Source organism: Dicentrarchus labrax, unplaced genomic scaffold (assembly GCF_905237075.1).
Source record: "Dicentrarchus labrax unplaced genomic scaffold, dlabrax2021, whole genome shotgun sequence".
In the NCBI taxonomy this organism is placed as follows: Eukaryota; Metazoa; Chordata; class Actinopteri; family Moronidae; genus Dicentrarchus; species Dicentrarchus labrax.
The window spans coordinates 29,036,402-29,056,239 of NW_026136713.1; the positions used below are offsets into that span (position 1 = coordinate 29,036,402).

The following is a 19,838-nucleotide window of genomic DNA, read 5'->3' on the forward strand; positions in this document are numbered from 1 at the left end:
GGCATAAGGGAAAACTGTTGTGCAAGGAGAGAGATTTACTTATGTCTGTTTACAAGGATGTTTAGGCAACCATGGAGTCCACACTCTCAGTAAAAAGGTGTGCAGAACCACAAAATGGTTCTTGCATCATAAGAAGCAGAGTGTTGGCACTGAAGAACTACTTGGTTCTGTAGAATTCTACTGTACTGGTACCGTGGAGAACCTCAGTGATTGTACATTTAATGAAAATACTTTAACTTTAACACTTTTTAAACACTTTTAGTGCCTAAACAACCACAACGTGACTCGTCAGAATTTTTCTTTATTTGAGGCTGTTATGATGTGGTGGTGATTTTATACTGCCATGGTTGTACATAATAGCAAAGCTCTGTAATAGACGTAAGGATGTAACGATCACTGAAGACACTGAGGTTATATCCTTGCTATTTTCGCTGGGAATTCTGGGTATTTGATCATCCTGGGGCCAATATTTCGAACAATTAACATATGTAGTTTGTCTATTTTTGGACTTAATAATAGGTCAAAAATAATAAATAATAAAGTATTTCCCCACCAGAATCTTTAATAAATAAGAAATAACTGAACCACAAATTCAACAGTTAAGTTTATGAACAAAAACATGAAAAATCTAAACCTGGAATACACGTGAGTGTTTGAAGGGTGGGGGGCAGTGTGGGTACTTGGCCTCAGTATGATGTTCAATGCTACAGCAGAATGCTGGAGAACAAATACATAAGTGATGATGAAGACTAAAAATTGAGAACCACATTTGTTGTCACAAAGACAAGAGTTCAGCTACTGGAGTTTACAGGTTGAACAAGCCCCCATCCCTGATCACTGAACCCTGTTTTTTCTGGGTGTATCCTCTGAAATTCAACCTAATAGCAGCAGAGAGCCAAACAGGGCCTGGGAGGGAGGAGGATGACAGGCTTCGTCAAACTAATATCCGACATCCTTGATTGCAGAGGCAGCTTTTTCCCCCCTCCCCAGGTCTGGGATCATTTCAGCTGTCAATTTAAATGCGTCCGTTATCGGACAACTTAGCGGCTAGACATCCATTATCGGACCCCCCTACTGTCTGGTGTGTTTTTTGGTGCCCTTTTTTCTGTGAAAAATTTAGCCAAGACTACACAAACAACCAGTTGACAGCATGTAAAGGAGTTTAACCATGCCTGTCAGTTTTGTGGATACTAACGTTCATATTTTTGATTAAATGTCAGTTCTTTCTCCTTTTCAGGCCAACTCTTTTGTCATCAAGTAGCATTTTCAAAAATAGTATAATTCATTAAACATTGTCCGTTGATGGAACTAGGTTGATTTTTGCATCATTGTACACAGCTGTACACATGTTACACAGATAGGAAACACATCATCATCTCTTTTTACAGAAACAATTAGTGAACACCAAGTCCAAGGAAGCATTTTCTATGATGAACTGTGGAAAAAACCCCAATGACCAATAACAAAGAAGCTTTACACAAACTAATGACACAAAACAACGTCTAACAATATTAACAACATTAACAGCAACAGCAGTAACAGGCTTAATCATCTTCATAATGATAATATACTGTAAGGAACCCAGTGGTGGAGAGTATATTTACTCATGCATTAAGTACAATTTTGAGGTAGGCCTGCTTGTACTTTGCTTTGGTCTTTCCTTAAGATGCCAATTATGCCATTTTTACTATTCTGGAAAATATTGTACTTTTTGTCCCGTTCATATGACAGCTGTAGTTACTCATTACTTTGCAGAATAAGAGCATGATCATCTTATATGGTATTATAACTACCCAAATACCCAACAGTATAGTTAGAAATTGGCCCATCCCAATTAGTAAGAACACTGAAATACTGCTCACACATCAATGCTAACAACAACAACAACAACAACAACAACAACAATAATAATAATAGTAATAATAATAATAATAATAATAACATAATATAATAATAATAATAATAATAATAATACAATAATAATATAATCATAATCGTAATCATAATAATTGTAATAATACAATTATATAAATAGTAATAATACAATATTTAGAGAGGGAGTATTTTGCATGAGTATGCTTCTTTTACTTCTGATACTGGAGTATTTTACTCTGGAGTATTTGTACTAGTAAACAATTGAAGAGCTCTTCCTACAGGCTACCTGTAAAAGCTATAGTACGACATTCAGTTCAATGGATAAACTGCCTCTGTTGTATCTGTGTGTCTCTAATGTATATTATTTTAATTACTTAAAACATCTTTAGGATAAACATAAATATTCTGTCAGCCTATGCCTTCATAATTAAATATCTAAATGTTGGTATCTTTTCAAGCTACTTTTATATAGTCAGGGATTCCTCTGATTGGTTGAGGGCGTTCGCGTTGCGCACCTGCGAGTCTGCGTAAAAGCTGATTCAGGCGCACTGCAGCCCTGCGCGTTCAAACTAGAAATAGCATTAAGTGATAGGTCCACTCCAATGAAACAAGAACTAATACTGCGCTATTTGTAGTCCTCTTTGTTTTTAAGTGGTCTCTTTCAGCGTCTAAACCGGCCTCTGCTGGCTCATTATTTAACTTTACATGCCCAACTTTCTCTTATTTTTTCTGCTCATTTTAATTTGGTTTGCAGGCCCCTGGACCCCCAGATGAAAGCTAAACCGACCGGTAGGTCGCTAATATATCGGGGAGGCAACTGTGACAAATTCCTTTTGTCTCCGCTTTGCTGGTACTTTATTACCCAGACGAGCAGCATGGCCTGGAGATAACGATTCATCACGCACAGCCGGCAACCATAGACAACGCCTTTGGGCAAAGTCAGCGAGGGGCTTTCATATTGAGAGAGAGGGAGAGGGTGTGTGTGTGCGTGTGTGTGTGAGTGAGAGAGAGAGAGAGGGAGGGAAGAGGGGGGTATACCTTAATTGGCAATGGGGTTTTATTGCATTAGTAAAATTGCTGATTACAATCCTGCACAGCATCATGTCACGTTTGCATTTAAACATATAGGCAGACCTCCTATTGGCCAATTTTATAACTGGTTTTATAGTGGCAGCCCATAATAAGTCAGGGATCTTTATTTAGATAATAATAATAATTTCAATTCCCTCATGTTTTTGCAGCTATAGCTTATTAGATAAAATTTTAATGATCCTCGTGGGAAAAGTGGGTCATTGCTGCAGCAGATAGAGAGATGTCTAAGAATAGAGCAAAAGTAGCCTAATGAAGATACTTCAACAAGCATTTAGAGCAGAACACAGGGAGCATTAGCAGTTCATACATCATAATAATAATATATCCAGAAACAGTGTTTGCCTTCTCAGACCAATATCAGATGTGCATGGGCATCAATGGGGAAAGATGTGGAGGGTTTTGTTATTAAAGGTGTTTAAATAATATTTTGGCTGAATATTATGCACTGAATTCACCTGTTGGGCTCTCTCTGGTGGTTATAACAAGATATTTACCAAAAAATGTGGGAAAAATGCAAAGGACTTTAATAAAATAAAAAATGAATATGAATGTTTCCTTTGTAGCTTCAATAAAAACACACACAATCATTTGGTCTCAGAAAACAGATCATATGATGAGAAATTTCATTAGGTATTGAAGGAGTTAAAGGTGACATATCAGTCTGAAGAGTCCCAAACTGCACATTAGAACTCAGACAACCTTTTATAATCATTTTAATTTCTTTATGCTGCATTATAACAGCAGCTCGTGGGAGCTAATTACAGTGAAGGGCCTAAATTGTTGAGAATAATGAAACAGAACACTTGGCGTCTTGTTGAGTAAGCTCTGGTTGTCAGGCTCAATAAAGAGAACCCTGATGTCGCTCCTGATGATTAGAGGTTTACAGTTTTACCATTGTGTTCAACATGTTGGCAAAGAGCCTCACACAGGCAGGGCTGAACTGAAGGTTTTAGCTGTAGCATAGGAATTTCCTGCTTGTGACATATGAGTTATAGTCAGTCATATGTCATCCAATAAAGCTGGGACATACACTTAGTGGAATATTTTGGAATTTCAGAATAAAATTGGCGAAAATGTAAACACATTAAATAATTTAATAAGTGTCTTAGTTTGGTCACATATGACCCACAACACATGATAGATAGATAGATAGCTAGATAGATAGATAGATAGATAGATAGATAGATAGATAGATAGATAGATAGATAGATAGATAGATTATTTTTTTGCTCATCAAAAATCACCACAATACATCTTCAAGTGGTTAGAGTTAATTTCTCTGTTCTCCCTGACTTAAGGTTGGCACAGTTAAAGAATAAAGGTGTAGGGAAGAAGTCATGAGTGTTGCTTAACCTGACCCAACTAACAATAATAGAGAATCACGCAACCCCAAACTAAAACTGATAAGAAACATCTCAAAAGGATGTTTTTGAGTCAGTCACAGTCTAACATGTGAACACTTTTGGGTCTTTGATATGGAAACGTTTTGGGAATCTCCTACATTCAAAAATAATAACAAGACAAGCCAGAACAACCTTGCAAAGTGTTCAAATCAACAGAATGTGTTTTCCAATCAGCTTAAAGTATTGTATTTATTCAGAATATATAGATATAAATATAAAAAGGTCATATTCTAATATTGTGACGCACAACCTGCACAGTCAAACAAGAGGAAAACGTAGAATTCCGACAATAAACACATTAAGAAAAAGGTCATATTAATTCAAATATACAGTGATACTGTGTAATAGGTCAAATGTTTGTTGTGCCAAAGCAGCCCTCAGCTCTCCATTAAACAGTGTGAACCAACCTTCTGACTGATCACTGAACATTCCCAGAGAAAGTATTGATATGACATCACTATGTTTAGTAACATCTCAAATGCTGGAGCTGACATGATAAAGTTTGGGAACCCCTGCGCTGGTGTGAATAAACATCCTGGTTGCACCTCATCGCATCCCTGCTGCTGACATCACCAACAACAGGGAGAGATGTGTTAACCCCAACAAGGCTCCCAAACACTATTTTCCGCCTTCCGGCCAATAGATCTTCCTGGTTTTGCATAAACGGCCAATTACCTTGTCAGTGAGCTGATCTGAGGCGCAGTGCATCCTCTCGTCCCTATTCATTTTATTGTAACGCGCAAATATAAACAGGCCTAATAGCAGCTACACTCGCACTGCTCTCGTCCCCGCGCCGTTATTGATATGGCCTCGAATTCACACAATTGATTTTTATGCTTCCCTCTAGCCACCTTGTGCAGTTGAGAGATATCTTTATTCGCACGGAAAGTGAAATAAGTGCGTAATAAAACGGTGATATATTAAATTCGTTTTTCCCCGTGTCGCGGTTTTATTATGAGCCATTTCTCATTTTTATTGAATTGAGACCCCGGCGATCCGCGCCGTCGCTTCGGGCGGAGAAAGGTTAAATAATTTGTGCAAATCAGCAAAGCTTCATGATGTGACTCCAGCTGCTATTTATTGCTTTTTATTTTGTTTAATTATCTATCTATCTATCTATCTATCTATCTATCTATCTATCTATCTATCTATCTATCTATCTGCCTGCCTGCCTGCCTGCCTGCCTGTCTGTCTATCTATCTATCTATCTATCTATCTATCTATCTATCTATCTATCTATCTATCTATCTATCTATCTGTCTGTCTGTCTGTTATTTGACTCCTGGGTCTGTATGCTGTTTCCCCATACAGGCTAAATATCGCTTACGGTCGGTTTACATTTCATTACTTTGTGATAATGCACGTTGGAGTGGGCCTATCAGTGGCTTTAAATCAGGCCTATACTAGTCTGCACGCTTCCCGTCAATATCAGAGGATTTATGGCTTCATTGTGTGTAACAGTGCAACAGATTATTGCCTCAGCACACACATATATCGCACATATATCTGGTCCAGTATTTGTTGCCTCTCGGATAGGACATAGTGTGCTGATGTAACCTGCCTTTAGAAATAAGGGTCAGTGCTCATAAGGCATATCGATCCGAATACTGGTGGTGCCTCAACTGGGGTACTCCAGCGGTCAATTGGATAAGTTCTGCGGGTCCTTCGTGGGTAAATGTGTGGCTGGTTTAATTGCACAGAAAAAAAAAAGACATGGTGATTGTTAACAGCCATGTTTGATTGCTGCCTCGAAAAACGAAGTGCTGCAGACCAGGGGCCTTCTCATGTAGTTCCCAAAGAAACTCCTATCATAGGGGATTCTCCAGGGGCCCCAATGTAAAGGCTATTGCATCACTTAGGGCTTTACATTTAAACATGTTTAATCAAATCTCCACAAAAGAGCCCACATAATATGAAAAATATCTAAATGAACTGAATATTTACAGTGACACACTTATAGTAAAAACCCAACAACAATTAGCCTAATTAATAAAAGTGGGGAAAAAACTAAAATGTCCTCTTATTCTCGTTAAAATCCATCTTTCTGACACCAGGAGGAACATCTTTCTTTTTCTGACTGCATTCTCTCAATGATTGATCTCGAATGAATGAATGCAATGATTTACTTTAGTATTTTCTAACGTGTAGACGCGAAACTGGTTTGGACACCGCTTGACCCGAGCCTTCAGCGCCACTAAAAGGCACAAACCCCCCCGTTTAATAGCAGAGAAAATACAGAAAGCTGCGGCTTCTTTAAGACATCCGAGCAAAACAACTGCCCTACCGAGGAGGAGGGAGAGCAGGGGAGGGAGGGAAGGAGGGAGGGAAAGAGAGATGGAGGGAGGGAGGTTCGGCTGGATGACCGAATGGCAGCTTTTACGCAGAGGGTTGTCTCACCTGCTGAAACGCACTTCACCATTCAGCACAACAGAGCCGTCTTTCGCGCTCACCTCCAATTAATATCCACGCCTGCGAGGTCGGCGCCTCGTTTTCGCCTCTTTTGGCTTTGTTTTGTTTTGTCTGTTGCTTTATTTTGACGCGACGGGCTTGGGTACACTACCGTGCCCTCTGCGTATGGATCGCCTCTGCCAGAGCAGGCGAACAAAGCGCATCGAGCCTCTCCAGAGAACTGCCTCCTCCAAAAAAAAAAAGAGCAAGGATTTTTGTCTGTAAGTACTCAGGATAACCATTTGGCATCTTCGATTGTTTTTTTCCCCCCTTGATGTTAGGCTGCCTTAATGTGTAGTTCGCTGGGAAAAGAACACACTGTTAAAGATGGATACGTTTCTTCTTATTAGCCCGATGGATAGGCATTTAATTTAGGGAACACCCGACCCCACTGCTGGACAAAAATGATGGCAAGATTTTGGATAGCGCTGGACACGTTGTTGGTTTCCTGGGAGTAGAACAGGCCCGTGTCGATGCTTGAAAACAGAAAACAGCCCAATAGTGCAGCACACATTCAAACATTTCATTCCCCAAGGCGTCACTTACTATATGACAAAAATATATCCGCGCGCTGAGAGAGCAAAAACACATCACCGATAAAAAAAAACAAAAACAACAAAACAACAATTATGGAGCACACCGGCATCGAGGAGGTGAACCAAACGCACCAGCAGCAGCATGAGCCCATCAGCTTCGGCATCGACCAGATCCTCAACAGCTCGGACCAGTCCAGCGGCTGCATGCTGCCCAACCGGACCGGCGACCCGGATTACGCGCTGGCCTCCAACGTCTACAGCAACGGGTACAACAGCGTCTACAACCCGGCCTGCTCCATGGCGGCGGCGGCGGGTCTGGCCGGCTCCTACAACGTCAACATGAACATGAACGTCAGCATGAACATGAACGTTAACGTGAACTCGGGCGGCGCCGGCGGGGTGATCCGGGTGCCGGCGCACAGACCCATGCCGCCTCCGCCTGCCGCCGCCGCCGCTGCGCCGCATCCGCCCCCTTCGACGCATCCGCCGGGCATCGGACACGGCATCCCTTCAGTGCCCGGGATGGGGATGGGAAATGCGTCGAACTTCACCTTCCCGTGGATGGAGAGCAGTAGGAGGTTTGCCAAGGACAGATTAACAGGTAAAGAGAGTTTAACACCTGTAGTGTGATTTAACAGATGTAGGCCAGGGGGACTGTATTCTCTACAGAGTGCCTTCATGCACCTTCACCTGCGTTTCAAAGAGCAGTAGCATCACCATATATCTTCCTCATGGCCTTACAGGTGTGAGATGTGATTTCTTTTTTTTCCTCTTTTTTTTATTTTTATTTTTACATTTGTGTTAAAGCTGGCCCTGAACGGTGTGCAGGCGGAAGTGGGCCCTAATAGCTCGACAGAGTGCAGCTGATTTCATCTTTAGGTTGTAATCTTTAAACAATTGTACATATATATATATATATATATAAATACACACACACGCACACACACAGAGTCAGTTTTATTACGCTGGAAGGGCAGTCTGATAAACGAGAGGAGAAATTGACATGGACATGCTGATGAATCAGTATTGGACCATCACTCTCCATTTACAGCGGATGACGGATAACGACGTTCCCCGTCTTTTCATGAGGATGAATGATTTTTTTTTTTTCGTCTCTGAGCCAGTTGAGAAAACAGGAAGATGAGTCATAATAGTAATAACATATGGCAGGTTAAAATCAGTGGATAATAACAGGTTATTATTATTATTATTATTATTATTATTATTATTATTATTATTATTATTTTTTATCATTATCATTATTATTGTGCATTCACCATGTAGTGTGGAATTGTTTTTACATATATATGACACATATTCCCTTAATGCAATGCCTCAATTATGTGTAGCTCTCAACATTTAATCTGCATAGTAACATGTAGTAAACTCTTCATTTGTTTCACTTTCACTGGACTTCAGGAGGTCAGACTGAGGTCTTTGTCAGCCCAGATTCTTTACAAACGTCTCACATGGATTAAACTGCTCCGTTTCTTCCTCTCTAAGATTGGGAATTTGGAGGAAAATAAAAAATCAGCAACTGATATTTGCTTTTCTTTTGCCGTGCTGCAATTAGTAACCATGACGCAGCAGTAATACAATAATAAAAAGCAATAGCAGCCCTGCAGACTCTAGGTAGATTTAGAGTTTATTTTTGGATTTAATAACCTTTAGGCTTTCTTTTTCCGATTCTTTGAAGATAACACACATAAAAACATAACAAGTGACTCATTTCTTTTTAATAATACAAACACATTTAAAAGCTAGAATGCTTTTTCACAAGTAAATCCAGCTCCACTGCTGTCCACAGTGCAAATAATCTGCGTTACATAATCCCAGATGAATTCTTACCTTGCTGCTCACATGATAACGTTTTGTCTTCGCTTCAAACGCCGTCCTGCACAGTTTATATGCACTCTATCATTATATAGTTATATAATCATTCATATGCCTTTGTTTCTCACCTGTAAAAACAAATAATAATTCCGTTTAAATCAAAAGGAGGCCTTTACGGCTTCAGACACAAAAAAGGTTTTTAATTAGTTACTAATTTATTTTTATATACACACACACAAAAAAAACACTGCACCGTTGCACTACTGTGTTAATTTTACCCAGCACCAGTGGGGAGAAAAGCAGCCCACAGAAGGGTTGTTTTGATCCACTAACCCAACAGTAATATAAAAATAACACCGACAATGGGCCAGAACTCCCCTTTGGTACTGGGGGTCAAGTCAACCCAGTATTGCGTCGGTGCTGTATTGCCTCCACACTGGTAGCTTTCAACCCAGTGTGTGTTTCAGTGAGCAGTGATGTCAAATGAAGCATTCCTGTTAAAGGGAGACGGTATTACTATAGCATAAATTAAAATGCAATTAAAACAATTATTCTGGAAGTTCTTGAGTGAAAATATGCTCTGAAATTAGACTTTATAGGACTATTATTCCCTGAATTCATTTAGTTTTAGGAGGTGGTTCCACTGCTTTCTTTTTTCATTTTTCTTTTTTTTTCCTTCTCATGACCTCATCCTTATGAAGATGAAAATGAAGAACATCATGGATTCGCGCAACACCCCCCCCACACACACACACACACACCTCTCCACGCATTAAATATTCACTATTCCGTTCTTTCTACCTGATTAATTATTAAATACTGGGGGACGATATGTCAACTGCAAAAAGATACAGTGTAAATAGGCTTATCAATTCTACTCATAGTCACAGAGGGCCTCTCGTTTAATTTCTCTCAGCTTTGTGTCGCTGTAATTATTTCGCAGCTTATATCTTTCCACTGTATTGATCAGCCAAAGATCGGCAGCAGCAGCAGCACACACACACACACACACACACACACACACACACACACACACACACACACACACACACACACACACAGGCACACGCTGTCCAGATTTAGCCTGCTCTGTTTCCTATAAAAGGCTGTAAATCAGATGGACTATCGTCTATCCTGATGGGCAGAGGAGCATTTTAAATGTTTCTCTCTGTCTCTTGTTTTTCTCTCCACTTTTTCAAGTTGAAACCAGAGGAGAAAAACGGCCTCGTGCAGCTTTAAACAGCCAAACATGTTGCCAAAGGCTTCAGCTCTGGCAGCCGTGGGAGGATTTTCTCTCTTTTTTTTTTTTTTTGCAGGGATGTAAACGAAACCTGTTTAACTGCACAATAGACATCTCTCATTTTTCACCTTGGCGCGCGCCCTCATGGCCCCAAATTCACGTTATAAATCACGAGCAGTTGTATCAGGCTGACGCCGAGGATTAGGCTTTGGGGTGTTGAGGAATCATTCAATCCATCTCTAGAAAATAAGACCCGTTTACTGGCTTTATGTTGATCACCAACTCCTCTCTGCGTTTACTCTGGCTTTATAAACACAGACCTTTTCATTTTTCATTATGCTATCCCAAATTCCACCACAAATCTGACGGCATTATTATTATTATTATTATTTTATTTTTATTATAGTAGTAGTAGTTGTTGTTGTACGAGTGGTGGTGGTGGTGGTGGTGGTATTTTGGCTACAGCAGCGTTTTTTTTGTGTCATTCCGCAAAAAAAAAAAGGTGACTTGATTTAAGATTTATTTTTATTTAAGCCTTTTTTAAATCTGCTCAAAGGTCGCCAACCATTTGGGTGCCATAAAAACACAAAACGAACAAAAACAAAACAAAAACAGAAAACAGTAGTGGCCTAGCTGTTATAATTCAGGAGAATTAATTCATATTTGTAAAAAATTGAAAAAAAAAACAAATGTCCAGAAAGTGTTTGTAAAGTGTAAAACCATAAAGCCATAATGTAGACACTTTAAATTAATAGAAAAATGCGTAAATATACGACGTCCAGACACGAATCCATAATTTAAAAGTTGTTCTTGAACACTAACACTGCTAATATAATAATAATAATATAATAATAATAATAATAATAATAATAATAATAATAATAATAATGTGGATCGTCTGGGCATCCTGACAATAAACAGACACATAATACAGGATGTGTAGCTCTATAAGCCACGCAGCACCAATAAAAAACATAATTAAAGCCTTTTTGGCTGCAGTTAATCTCTGTGTGTGTTAATGGCAGTCAGAGCAGAAAAATAGGGGTTTATTTCCGTGCTGAAGCCGCTGCTGCCTTTCCACGCTGCCCTGATTGTCGGTGTGACAGAAGACTGTGTCCCTGCTTTTTGTCCCTGTATAGTGTAATAAATAGCAATATGTGTTCATGTTATATTTCAATATCCCCGTTAGAATCCTTCACGGATATATTTATTAGATTGCTACAAAGGTAATATCCGCAGTGGGGAAGAGAGGCGCTGTCACGGAGAAGTGTTATTAAGTATAGATGGTTTTATTATGGGAAACATATTCTCCATGGTAGCATTTTATTTTTTGATATGCTTATGCTAAATTGTATTACCCAGGCAGCAGATTTAGTATTCTCGCCCATTTGCTTTTTCATCTGAGGAAGGGGGAGAAAAAGTCAGGTTTTGTTTTTGCAACATTTCTTTTTCTTTCTTTTCTCTTTTTTTATGGGAACAGGATTTTCTCTCTTTTTTAAAAAATATATAAAGTTGAAGTGTTTTCCAGGCAGTCCAGTTTAATGTTATTGGCTAATTATTCTTCACATAGTGGAAATAATTTTGGAGGATACCAAAAACATTGTGAGGGTTCATGTAAGATTATATATTAAATGTTTTGGGGGTTTAGGAAGGGATTTAAAATCTGTACAGAAATATCCACATCTTTACCTTTTAATGTGTTTAATTCTCACATTAGTCTGATAACTGTTAGAATTTTGAGAAATGTATTTTTTAAATAGATTGATACTCTTTATGTAAGTAGACACTTTACCTTTATAATACCGCAGTGAAAGGTCAGTATAAACACACTGTGTAACACTTAAGCCCACACTGGCTTGATATACTTAGACAAGAATACAGGGTTGTTATGGATTATTTTCATTCATGGAATTTAGGACTGATGCAGCTGAGCGGGGACAGTCTTTTAATTTGATGTTAGTTCAAAATCCAGCTGATTTTGTGCTTTAAGGAGCCCACAAGCTTATACTGTATCTTACAGTCCTATTAATAACAGCAATGGATAAATCTGAAGGCATATCTGATCCCTGAACGGTCTTAGCCTTACACCTTCAGTCAAAACATGAAGCATGACTGATGCTTCCACAGTATCGTATCTTTATCGCCGTTCTGAACACTGTAAGGCAAAGCTTTTCTGCAGTTGGCAGGTCCAAAGCCTCCATGCTACATGTTGTGTTCCACTTGGGTTGCCTCTGAACGTGCTTGTATGTGCCTGGTCCATTAGTTAGCCCACAGATGGCCTGAAATAGCCATCTAATGCAGTATTATTTAGCCAGACCTGCCGCTGGGAGCAACAACAGGCCTGCTCGCTCTCAGCATGTGACCCGTAAGGCCACACATAGTTTTGGGCAATGAGACTCCAACCTAAAAGGACCAATTACAAGCTTTAAATTAGAAACATCACAGAAAAGTCACCTTAAGAATAAGACTGGAAATCATGTGAGGTTTAAAGGCATACGATTAACGCAATAATGTCACTATAAACTCACTATTAAGGGCCACAGAGGTGCTACAGTGTACTGTGAGGACCTTATAGAAATATCAGAAACATCATGGGAAATTTGTCACCATAAACTCATGATTAAATACCATAGATGCCTGTCTACGTCCCAGAAGGAATATTAGAGGGATACAATTACCATTTATACTACTATTGAGCATCAGAGCAACACATAATGTGAAACCTGATAATAATATTATAGGAATATTACCATAGGAGATTAAAAATAATAATTAAAGGAAGAAAAAGAAGACATGGTCACTATAAATCCAATACAAAACACAATAAAAAGGCAGTGAGTTTTCATTTCAGGCACTAAATCTGCATTGCTAATTTACACTCAGGTAATGTTAACTTTATGTGACCTACTGTAACAGCACATTGCAGCTATTCATCTTTATTTTACAAATCATTTGCTCGCATACGCCTCAATTTGCCACTCGTGTTCAGCACCATCAGGGGACGTCGGCAGCTCCCTGGAAATGACTGCCGAGCGCGTAATAGCTTCATGTTCCATTTTCCATCCAAATTGTCATCGTCTGTGTGGCAAATGAATTTTTCAGGTCGCTGAAACTCTGCGAGCATTGCAGCAGAAGCACGTGGCCCTCGGGGGGACACCTATGCAGATGTTTTCATATTCATTTTGGCTTCTGGTGAGCTTTCCTGACAAAACAAAAACAAATAAACACCCTGTAAGACAGGAGGCAAAACAGCTTGCTGGGGAGGAATGACACAAAGATACAGGGAGAGGGAGAGAAAGAGACAGAAACTAGTCTTTTTTTTCTACGGTTGATTTCCATTCCGCCTCAAAATGAGAATGTGGCTGGGGAGTGGATCTATGGCCAAAAACGATCTCATTACATTTATCGATCTTCTGTTTACCCATGGCTGACAAAATAGACAGGATTCATAGATATTTTATGATGCAGAAGATAAGTTGTTATTAATACCCAGATACAGTGATATGTGAAAGTGAACCACCAGGCAGTGAGGCACAGATGGAAGAATAATATAAAGTGTGTTCATATTTTTGAATGACATAGCAGTTAAGAAGACTCAAAACAGTCCGGTCAATACATATACATTTGATTTATTTCAAAGAATAAATATATGCCTCAAATTCAACATCTGTAAAATATAGGTGGTCTATAATTCTGCAGAAATGATTGAAAGTTGTGTAATTGTGTATAATCAACCATGTAATGTCACTGTTTGGAGTTTTAATAACAAATGCTGAATGTTTGTATGAAAATTTTTACATTTGATTTTTCTGATGGCAAAAGTTGACCCCAAATTACAAAAAATGTACTGTGCAAGCTAGAAAGTCTGTGAATGGCACTTACTAGTAGGTAAATATTACCAGTATGTGCTCGATTTATCTTTGTAAACCTGCCAGTTGTCACTTATTTTTCTAAATGGCAGATATCTCATTTTGTAGCTAAACCTTTCCAAATGCTAACTTAAGAGACTAGCAGTAAATGATATTAAAGTAGACCCAGCTCATCATTCAGACTTCCTTCATGTGATTAAGCTGCTGTGCGTCGGCGCCTGCACAGCGGCTGCTGCTGCTGCTGTGCTCCAGATGTGGGACCTTACTGTGTCTCCCTTTCCTTTAGGGGAGCAGGGAGAGGAGAGCCGAGTCGGAGAGGCCACAGGGGGGCCGGGGCCTGCCGGGTCCCTCTGTCCTCTCCCCAAGGGTGACATCGGCAGGGTCCCCGTCTGGAGCACTGTGGAGACATTAGCCAAATGCTATTACCCCGAGCTCGCTCACCTGCGAGACGGCAATGGCCTTCTAGCAGACTATCCTTTCTCAAAGGGGGCTTGCCCAGGTGAGTCACCCCCTCCTCCCCCCCTCTTGTGTGCAATGTAGATATGTCTTTGTGTGTAAAAATGTAAAAAAAAAAAAATCTTGATCTTGACTCATTGCCATAGTTTTACAGTAGGAACACAATTTACTGCCAGTTGTTAGCGATATCTTTTCTTGAATAGCTTTTGGAACTGATGCTGCATATCCCGGCTTTCTAAATGACTTTTCCTTGTACTTCCTTTCTGTACAACCCAGTGTGCTGTTTGGTTTTCAGAATCTGGCAGCGGAATATTAGTTGTAATTACATTTATCTTCTTCAATTGGCAGCTTCTGGGCCTTCTCTTAGACTCCCCAAACACACTGGCTTTTCCAGAGTTAAGACAAAATGGACAATCATTTTATCTACTCAAGGACGGGAAAACAAAATTGTGTTGAGCGTATACAAAAAAACCTCAAGGGAAATAAGTTTAAATTTCAGAAGCACAGATCATTCCAGTTTAGAAATGGAAATAACTGCTTACACTAACAGTTATTAATCTTGAACCCTTAAAGTCCAAACACCTCAATTACTTACATCAACCTTACTGCTAACGCTAACATGGATTTCCTTTTTAAAGAATCACTTGCTTGATGTTCAGAGCTCCAGTGAAATGCTTAAGAATCATCAAACAAAATCTCTATAAATCCTCTCTCATTTTTTGCCCTTTTCAGCTGCCCTCTCACCCTTCTCTGTCACCCGTCGTATCGGCCACCCATATCAGAACCGAACGCCGCCCAAGAGGAAAAAGCCTCGCACCTCCTTCAGTCGGGTGCAGATCTGCGAGCTGGAGAAACGCTTCCATCGGCAGAAGTATCTGGCGTCGGCTGAGCGCGCCACCTTGGCCAAGGCCCTGAAGATGACAGATGCACAAGTCAAGACCTGGTTTCAGAACAGACGGACAAAATGGCGGTAAGATTGCAGCAGGGGTGTTCCTTCATGTAGTGTTATCTGATGCAGTTCAGTGTCTTTTACTGGTGTGAAAGTAGACAATAGTAAAGCTGAAGCATCATAATTCTCTCTTCCACGTGCCATGTTTTGCTCATTTCTTCTCCCTCATGATCTATCTGAGCAAAACAAGAGCCTGTGGTGGATTTTCCAGAAGCTGTTTGTCTTTATGAGGGCAGGATGTTCACTCAGAAGAGCCACTCCTTCCAATTTTTCTTATGCCATAAATCAGCAGCGCTGAGTGTGTCTGTGTGTTGCTCTTGGATCCAAAATGCTTACCGGTGTTTTACTTCAAACACGAGTAAAATGGCCCGCCGGCTGAAGCTTTCGAGACGTTGTACAACACAACACCTATTTTGCTTAGCCTAGCTGCCAGTCAAGGCCAGTTCACTTGACCAAGCACAATTACTCCTGAGCCTCCTGAAAGGCCTTTTAGAAACCTGCTGTCCAAAGCAATACTGAAACACTCACAGGAGGAATTGACTGCCAAGTCCATAGACAGAAAAATACACACACACACACACACACACACACACACACACACACACACACACACACACACACACACACACACACACTCCTTCACTTCATTCTAACTGTTGTTTATAGCCATTTGGAGGTAAATGAGTAGGAAATCAAATTATGAAGCCCTGCCCGTAGTTAAAGGGACAGGACACATATTTCAAAAGCACATTACGAACAGCTAATGACCTTTTAGGGTTTTAATGTTTAAATGATCCTAAAGCTTTTTAGAATAGGTTTTGTATTTACTACTCATAGAAAACACTTACAAATGTATTTTTCTTAGGCTGATTAACATTTAATAATTACTTTATCAGCTTGTTTGTCTTCAATAAATGACACTGGTTACATGAGTCCTGATAATACCGTAACAGAGGTGCATTTATTTAAGAAGAAAAAAAAACCATCCAATGGCAGTGAAAAACCAAGACCCATTTTCCATGATAAGATGTAAATTAGCTTAAGATAAACGCCACCAAACTAAATGTAAGACTGAGCAGCATGTCACAAGTAACAAGGGAATTGGCTTAACTGGTTTTTCTGATTTCCTAGTTTTGTTGAGATTTATGTCATTTCCCTGTAGTGTGCACCCGATAGGATGAGCATGAGGGATGTCTTTGCGTGACGACTACGCTAGTAACAAGAGGATGATCAAATCAACAGCCGGGGAATCAGATTATGATAATTCTGTTAACAATAATGTGTGGCTAATGGATGGAGGTTGGTGTGCATGAAAGAGCGTTTCAGAGGTGTGTTTCCGCTCGTGATTTGCATTTCATTGTCGATTTTGACGGCAATTATTTATTTATTATGGTTCGGGTTATTAGTAAGACCATCATGATTTCAAAATAGATAAGAAAATTCTTCATTGTGCATTAATCTGCATTGCTGATGAGGACTGTTCAGATCATTTCTTGGCTAAAGTTAACACATACAGAGGATAGAAGGTCCTCATTACCATGAAAGAATCTGTCAGAAGAATCTGTTTGAATATGAAAGAAACTTCAACTCAAGAGAGGGAAAAAATGATAAACAAAGGCAGTATTTCATCTACTCTGTAGACCACAACGGCAGCACAATTTGTGACTTCCACAAATTCTTAAAACATTTGCATATTTTTCCCTCCTCTCATGTATTTATCTTCTCGGCTCACTTTGCTTTATTTCATCCTGCTAACTCAAAGTATACTGATCACTAAAAAGATACTTTCCAATATGAACACGGCAACTTTTCCATTAAAAGGATGTATCAAAAAATACATTCATCGGTGCTACCCCTCAACACAGCCTCTGACACAATATGTTACTGTTAACATATGCTGTTCTGAACAGAAAAACAAAACAGATGTTAGGTTTCACCTTGAGGCAGGAAGTTTTCTGTACCTCCTCCCCCTCCATTAGTCACGTTCCCACTCTAACACCTGTCACTCATCCTGATCAGCTGTCATCTGGCCTGAAGCTGAAGTTGCTGGCACAGGTGTTCAGTAGACATAGCCCATTTGAAAATGAACAGGTTTCATTTGCAAATTTCCAGACACACCAATAACTGTGTTGCTTTTCTTTTCACCGCTTTGCTTCCTGATTTCTTTAGTCTTTGACTTTCCCTGCCTTTTGACTGCTTACACAACCAGCTGCCAAAGAAAATGTCATGAAAAACAATGGAAATCCAGTTTCCAGCTGGTATTCTTTCTATTTCCAGATACAGGATGCTGCAGCTTGTATTACAGTGTTATTATTTTGCTCGTAATCATTTATTTATTAATGTTTTTTTAAGAGGAGCTACAGTACATCATCAGACTGATATCCTTTCATGCATGGTTTACAACAAAGCTAAGCTAAATCTATTTTATACACTACATTTACTACACTACTTTTTTTTTTTTTTTAGATGTGTGGATCTTAAGTCATCAATCAAGAAAGAAATCTTAAAAATATAACCATAATTTTTGTAGCAGAATGTTTTTCTGCTTTCCTAAAATATATATCTCACACCCCTCAGATCTAACTTAACAACCCCTTGTAGATTCCTGACCTCCAGGTTGGGAACCACTATTCAACAAAGAAATTTATATTGCTTCTTTATGAGAATATGGAACAATTCATTGTGAACACTGCTGTGCTATTAGTCAATCTTGTGTCCCCGTGCCCTATAAGAATGAAACATTATATAGGTCTTATATCTTCCTCTGTTCCCCTTTTGTCTCCACCATCCACCCAGGAGACAGACTGCGGAAGAGAGGGAGGCCGAGAGGCAGCAGGCCAACCGACTGATGCTGCAGCTTCAGCAGGAAGCTTTCCAGAAGACGTTGAGCCAGCCCCTGCAGCCGGACCCGCTCTGCCTGCACAACTCCTCCCTCTACGCCCTGCAGAACCTGCAGCCCTGGGCAGATGACAATAAGGTGACCTCCGTCACCTCTGTGGCATCTGTAGTGTGAGCGTGTGTGTGTGTGTGTGTGTGTGTGTGTGTGTGTGTGCGTAGAAGAGGAGGAGAAGTGAAGGAGGGAGGGAGAGAGAGACAGAGGGAGGGACAAAGCTGGGAATGATGTGTTTATCAAAGTGTCGTCACAGTGGACATAAGGGAGGAATCTCTTCAGTCTATTGCTGACGTGTCTGACGTTCAAAAACGCGGCACCATTATGGGATTGTCATAGATACGGGAGAATAATGCTTGCTTTGGAAAAAATAAAATAACGAATTGAATGGACATTGTGCTTCCTCAAACATTGATATCATTACCAGCAGCGTGTGTAGAGAGTTAGCTCTCTGTTACTGCCAAGACCCGCAAAACACTGTATGCGGATTCACAGCACAGGAGCCGCACTGACATTGCTGTTTGTCACAATTAAGCAAGCCTACAACTGTTATCTTAAATATCTGAAGTATGTTGAGTCATTTTCCTGCCTTACACCAAGTTTCCGCTTTCCCTTCAGCTGACGGTCTAAAAGAGAGAAGAGGGCACTTTATCCTTAAGTGCCGGGAAACAAATGGACACCTCTGTACATGCCCAACTATCAAGACTGTACCCCCCTTTTTGCCTCTGGATCCCCTCACGAGGCAGCAGAGACTCTCTGCCAAAGGTGGCAAAAAAAAGACCTCCTGTTTTTTCGCTTTTGACTTTGTACAATGTAGTAAATGCATGTTTCAACCCTTTTCTGTGTGCACTCGGAAGTACCATTGAAGTCAGCTGCCGTGGAGGTGGACTGCAGTGTTCAAGTGGTAGTGGATTGGTGGAACTCCTGATGACGAATTCCTCATTATGTTCAATTTAAAGGTGTTTTATATTAAATGATATTGTGACTTTTTGAAAAAGATGACAAACCTCTCTGTTTTTCTTCCCTCTCTTTGTCTCGCTGGGTCCTCTTGCTCACGGCCTGTTTGTTGTTTGTCACCATTATGAAAACCATGCAATAATACTTTATGATTTTAGTGAGCTAGTTAGCCTCATGGGAGTCAGCTATGATTACACATTAAAGTTTCAAACCACCCAAAGGTAAGATACCGTCGAACCGTATCAGAAGGACAGCGCAATACCTTTTTTCTCTCCATAAAAACTGATGAC

At 40.0% G+C, this 19,838-nt stretch overlaps 1 protein-coding gene across 3 annotated transcripts; it reads left to right on the forward strand.

Annotated features, from left to right (window-relative positions):
- The first annotated feature begins 6,729 nt into the window (after positions 1-6,729).
- Positions 6,730-19,348, forward strand: tlx2 (T cell leukemia homeobox 2). 3 transcript variants are annotated; one of them, XM_051420458.1, is made up of 5 exons: positions 6,730-7,955; positions 14,583-14,795; positions 15,485-15,722; positions 18,498-18,678; positions 19,210-19,348. In XM_051420458.1, exons 1-5 carry the CDS (start codon positions 7,448-7,450, stop codon positions 19,219-19,221), a joined length of 1,152 nt encoding a protein of 383 aa, XP_051276418.1. In that variant the 5' UTR covers positions 6,730-7,447; the 3' UTR covers positions 19,222-19,348. The 3 variants fall into 3 exon arrangements, with proteins under 3 accessions (XP_051276418.1, XP_051276417.1, XP_051276419.1); XM_051420457.1 differs by having other exon boundaries at positions 18,498-19,348; XM_051420459.1 differs by lacking the exon at positions 14,583-14,795 and having other exon boundaries at positions 18,498-19,348.
- Positions 19,349-19,838: the final 490 nt, after the last annotated feature.

Coding starts and splice junctions, on each gene's coding strand:
- tlx2 (XM_051420457.1), top strand. CDS start 7,448: ATGGAGCACACCGGCATCGAGGAGGTGAACCAAACGCACCAGCAGCAG. Junction 14,796..15,484: donor CTCAAAGGGGGCTTGCCCAG/GTGAGTCACCCC, acceptor TGCCCTTTTCAG/CTGCCCTCTCACCCTTCTCT. Junction 15,723..18,497: donor AACAGACGGACAAAATGGCG/GTAAGATTGCAG, acceptor CCATCCACCCAG/GAGACAGACTGCGGAAGAGA.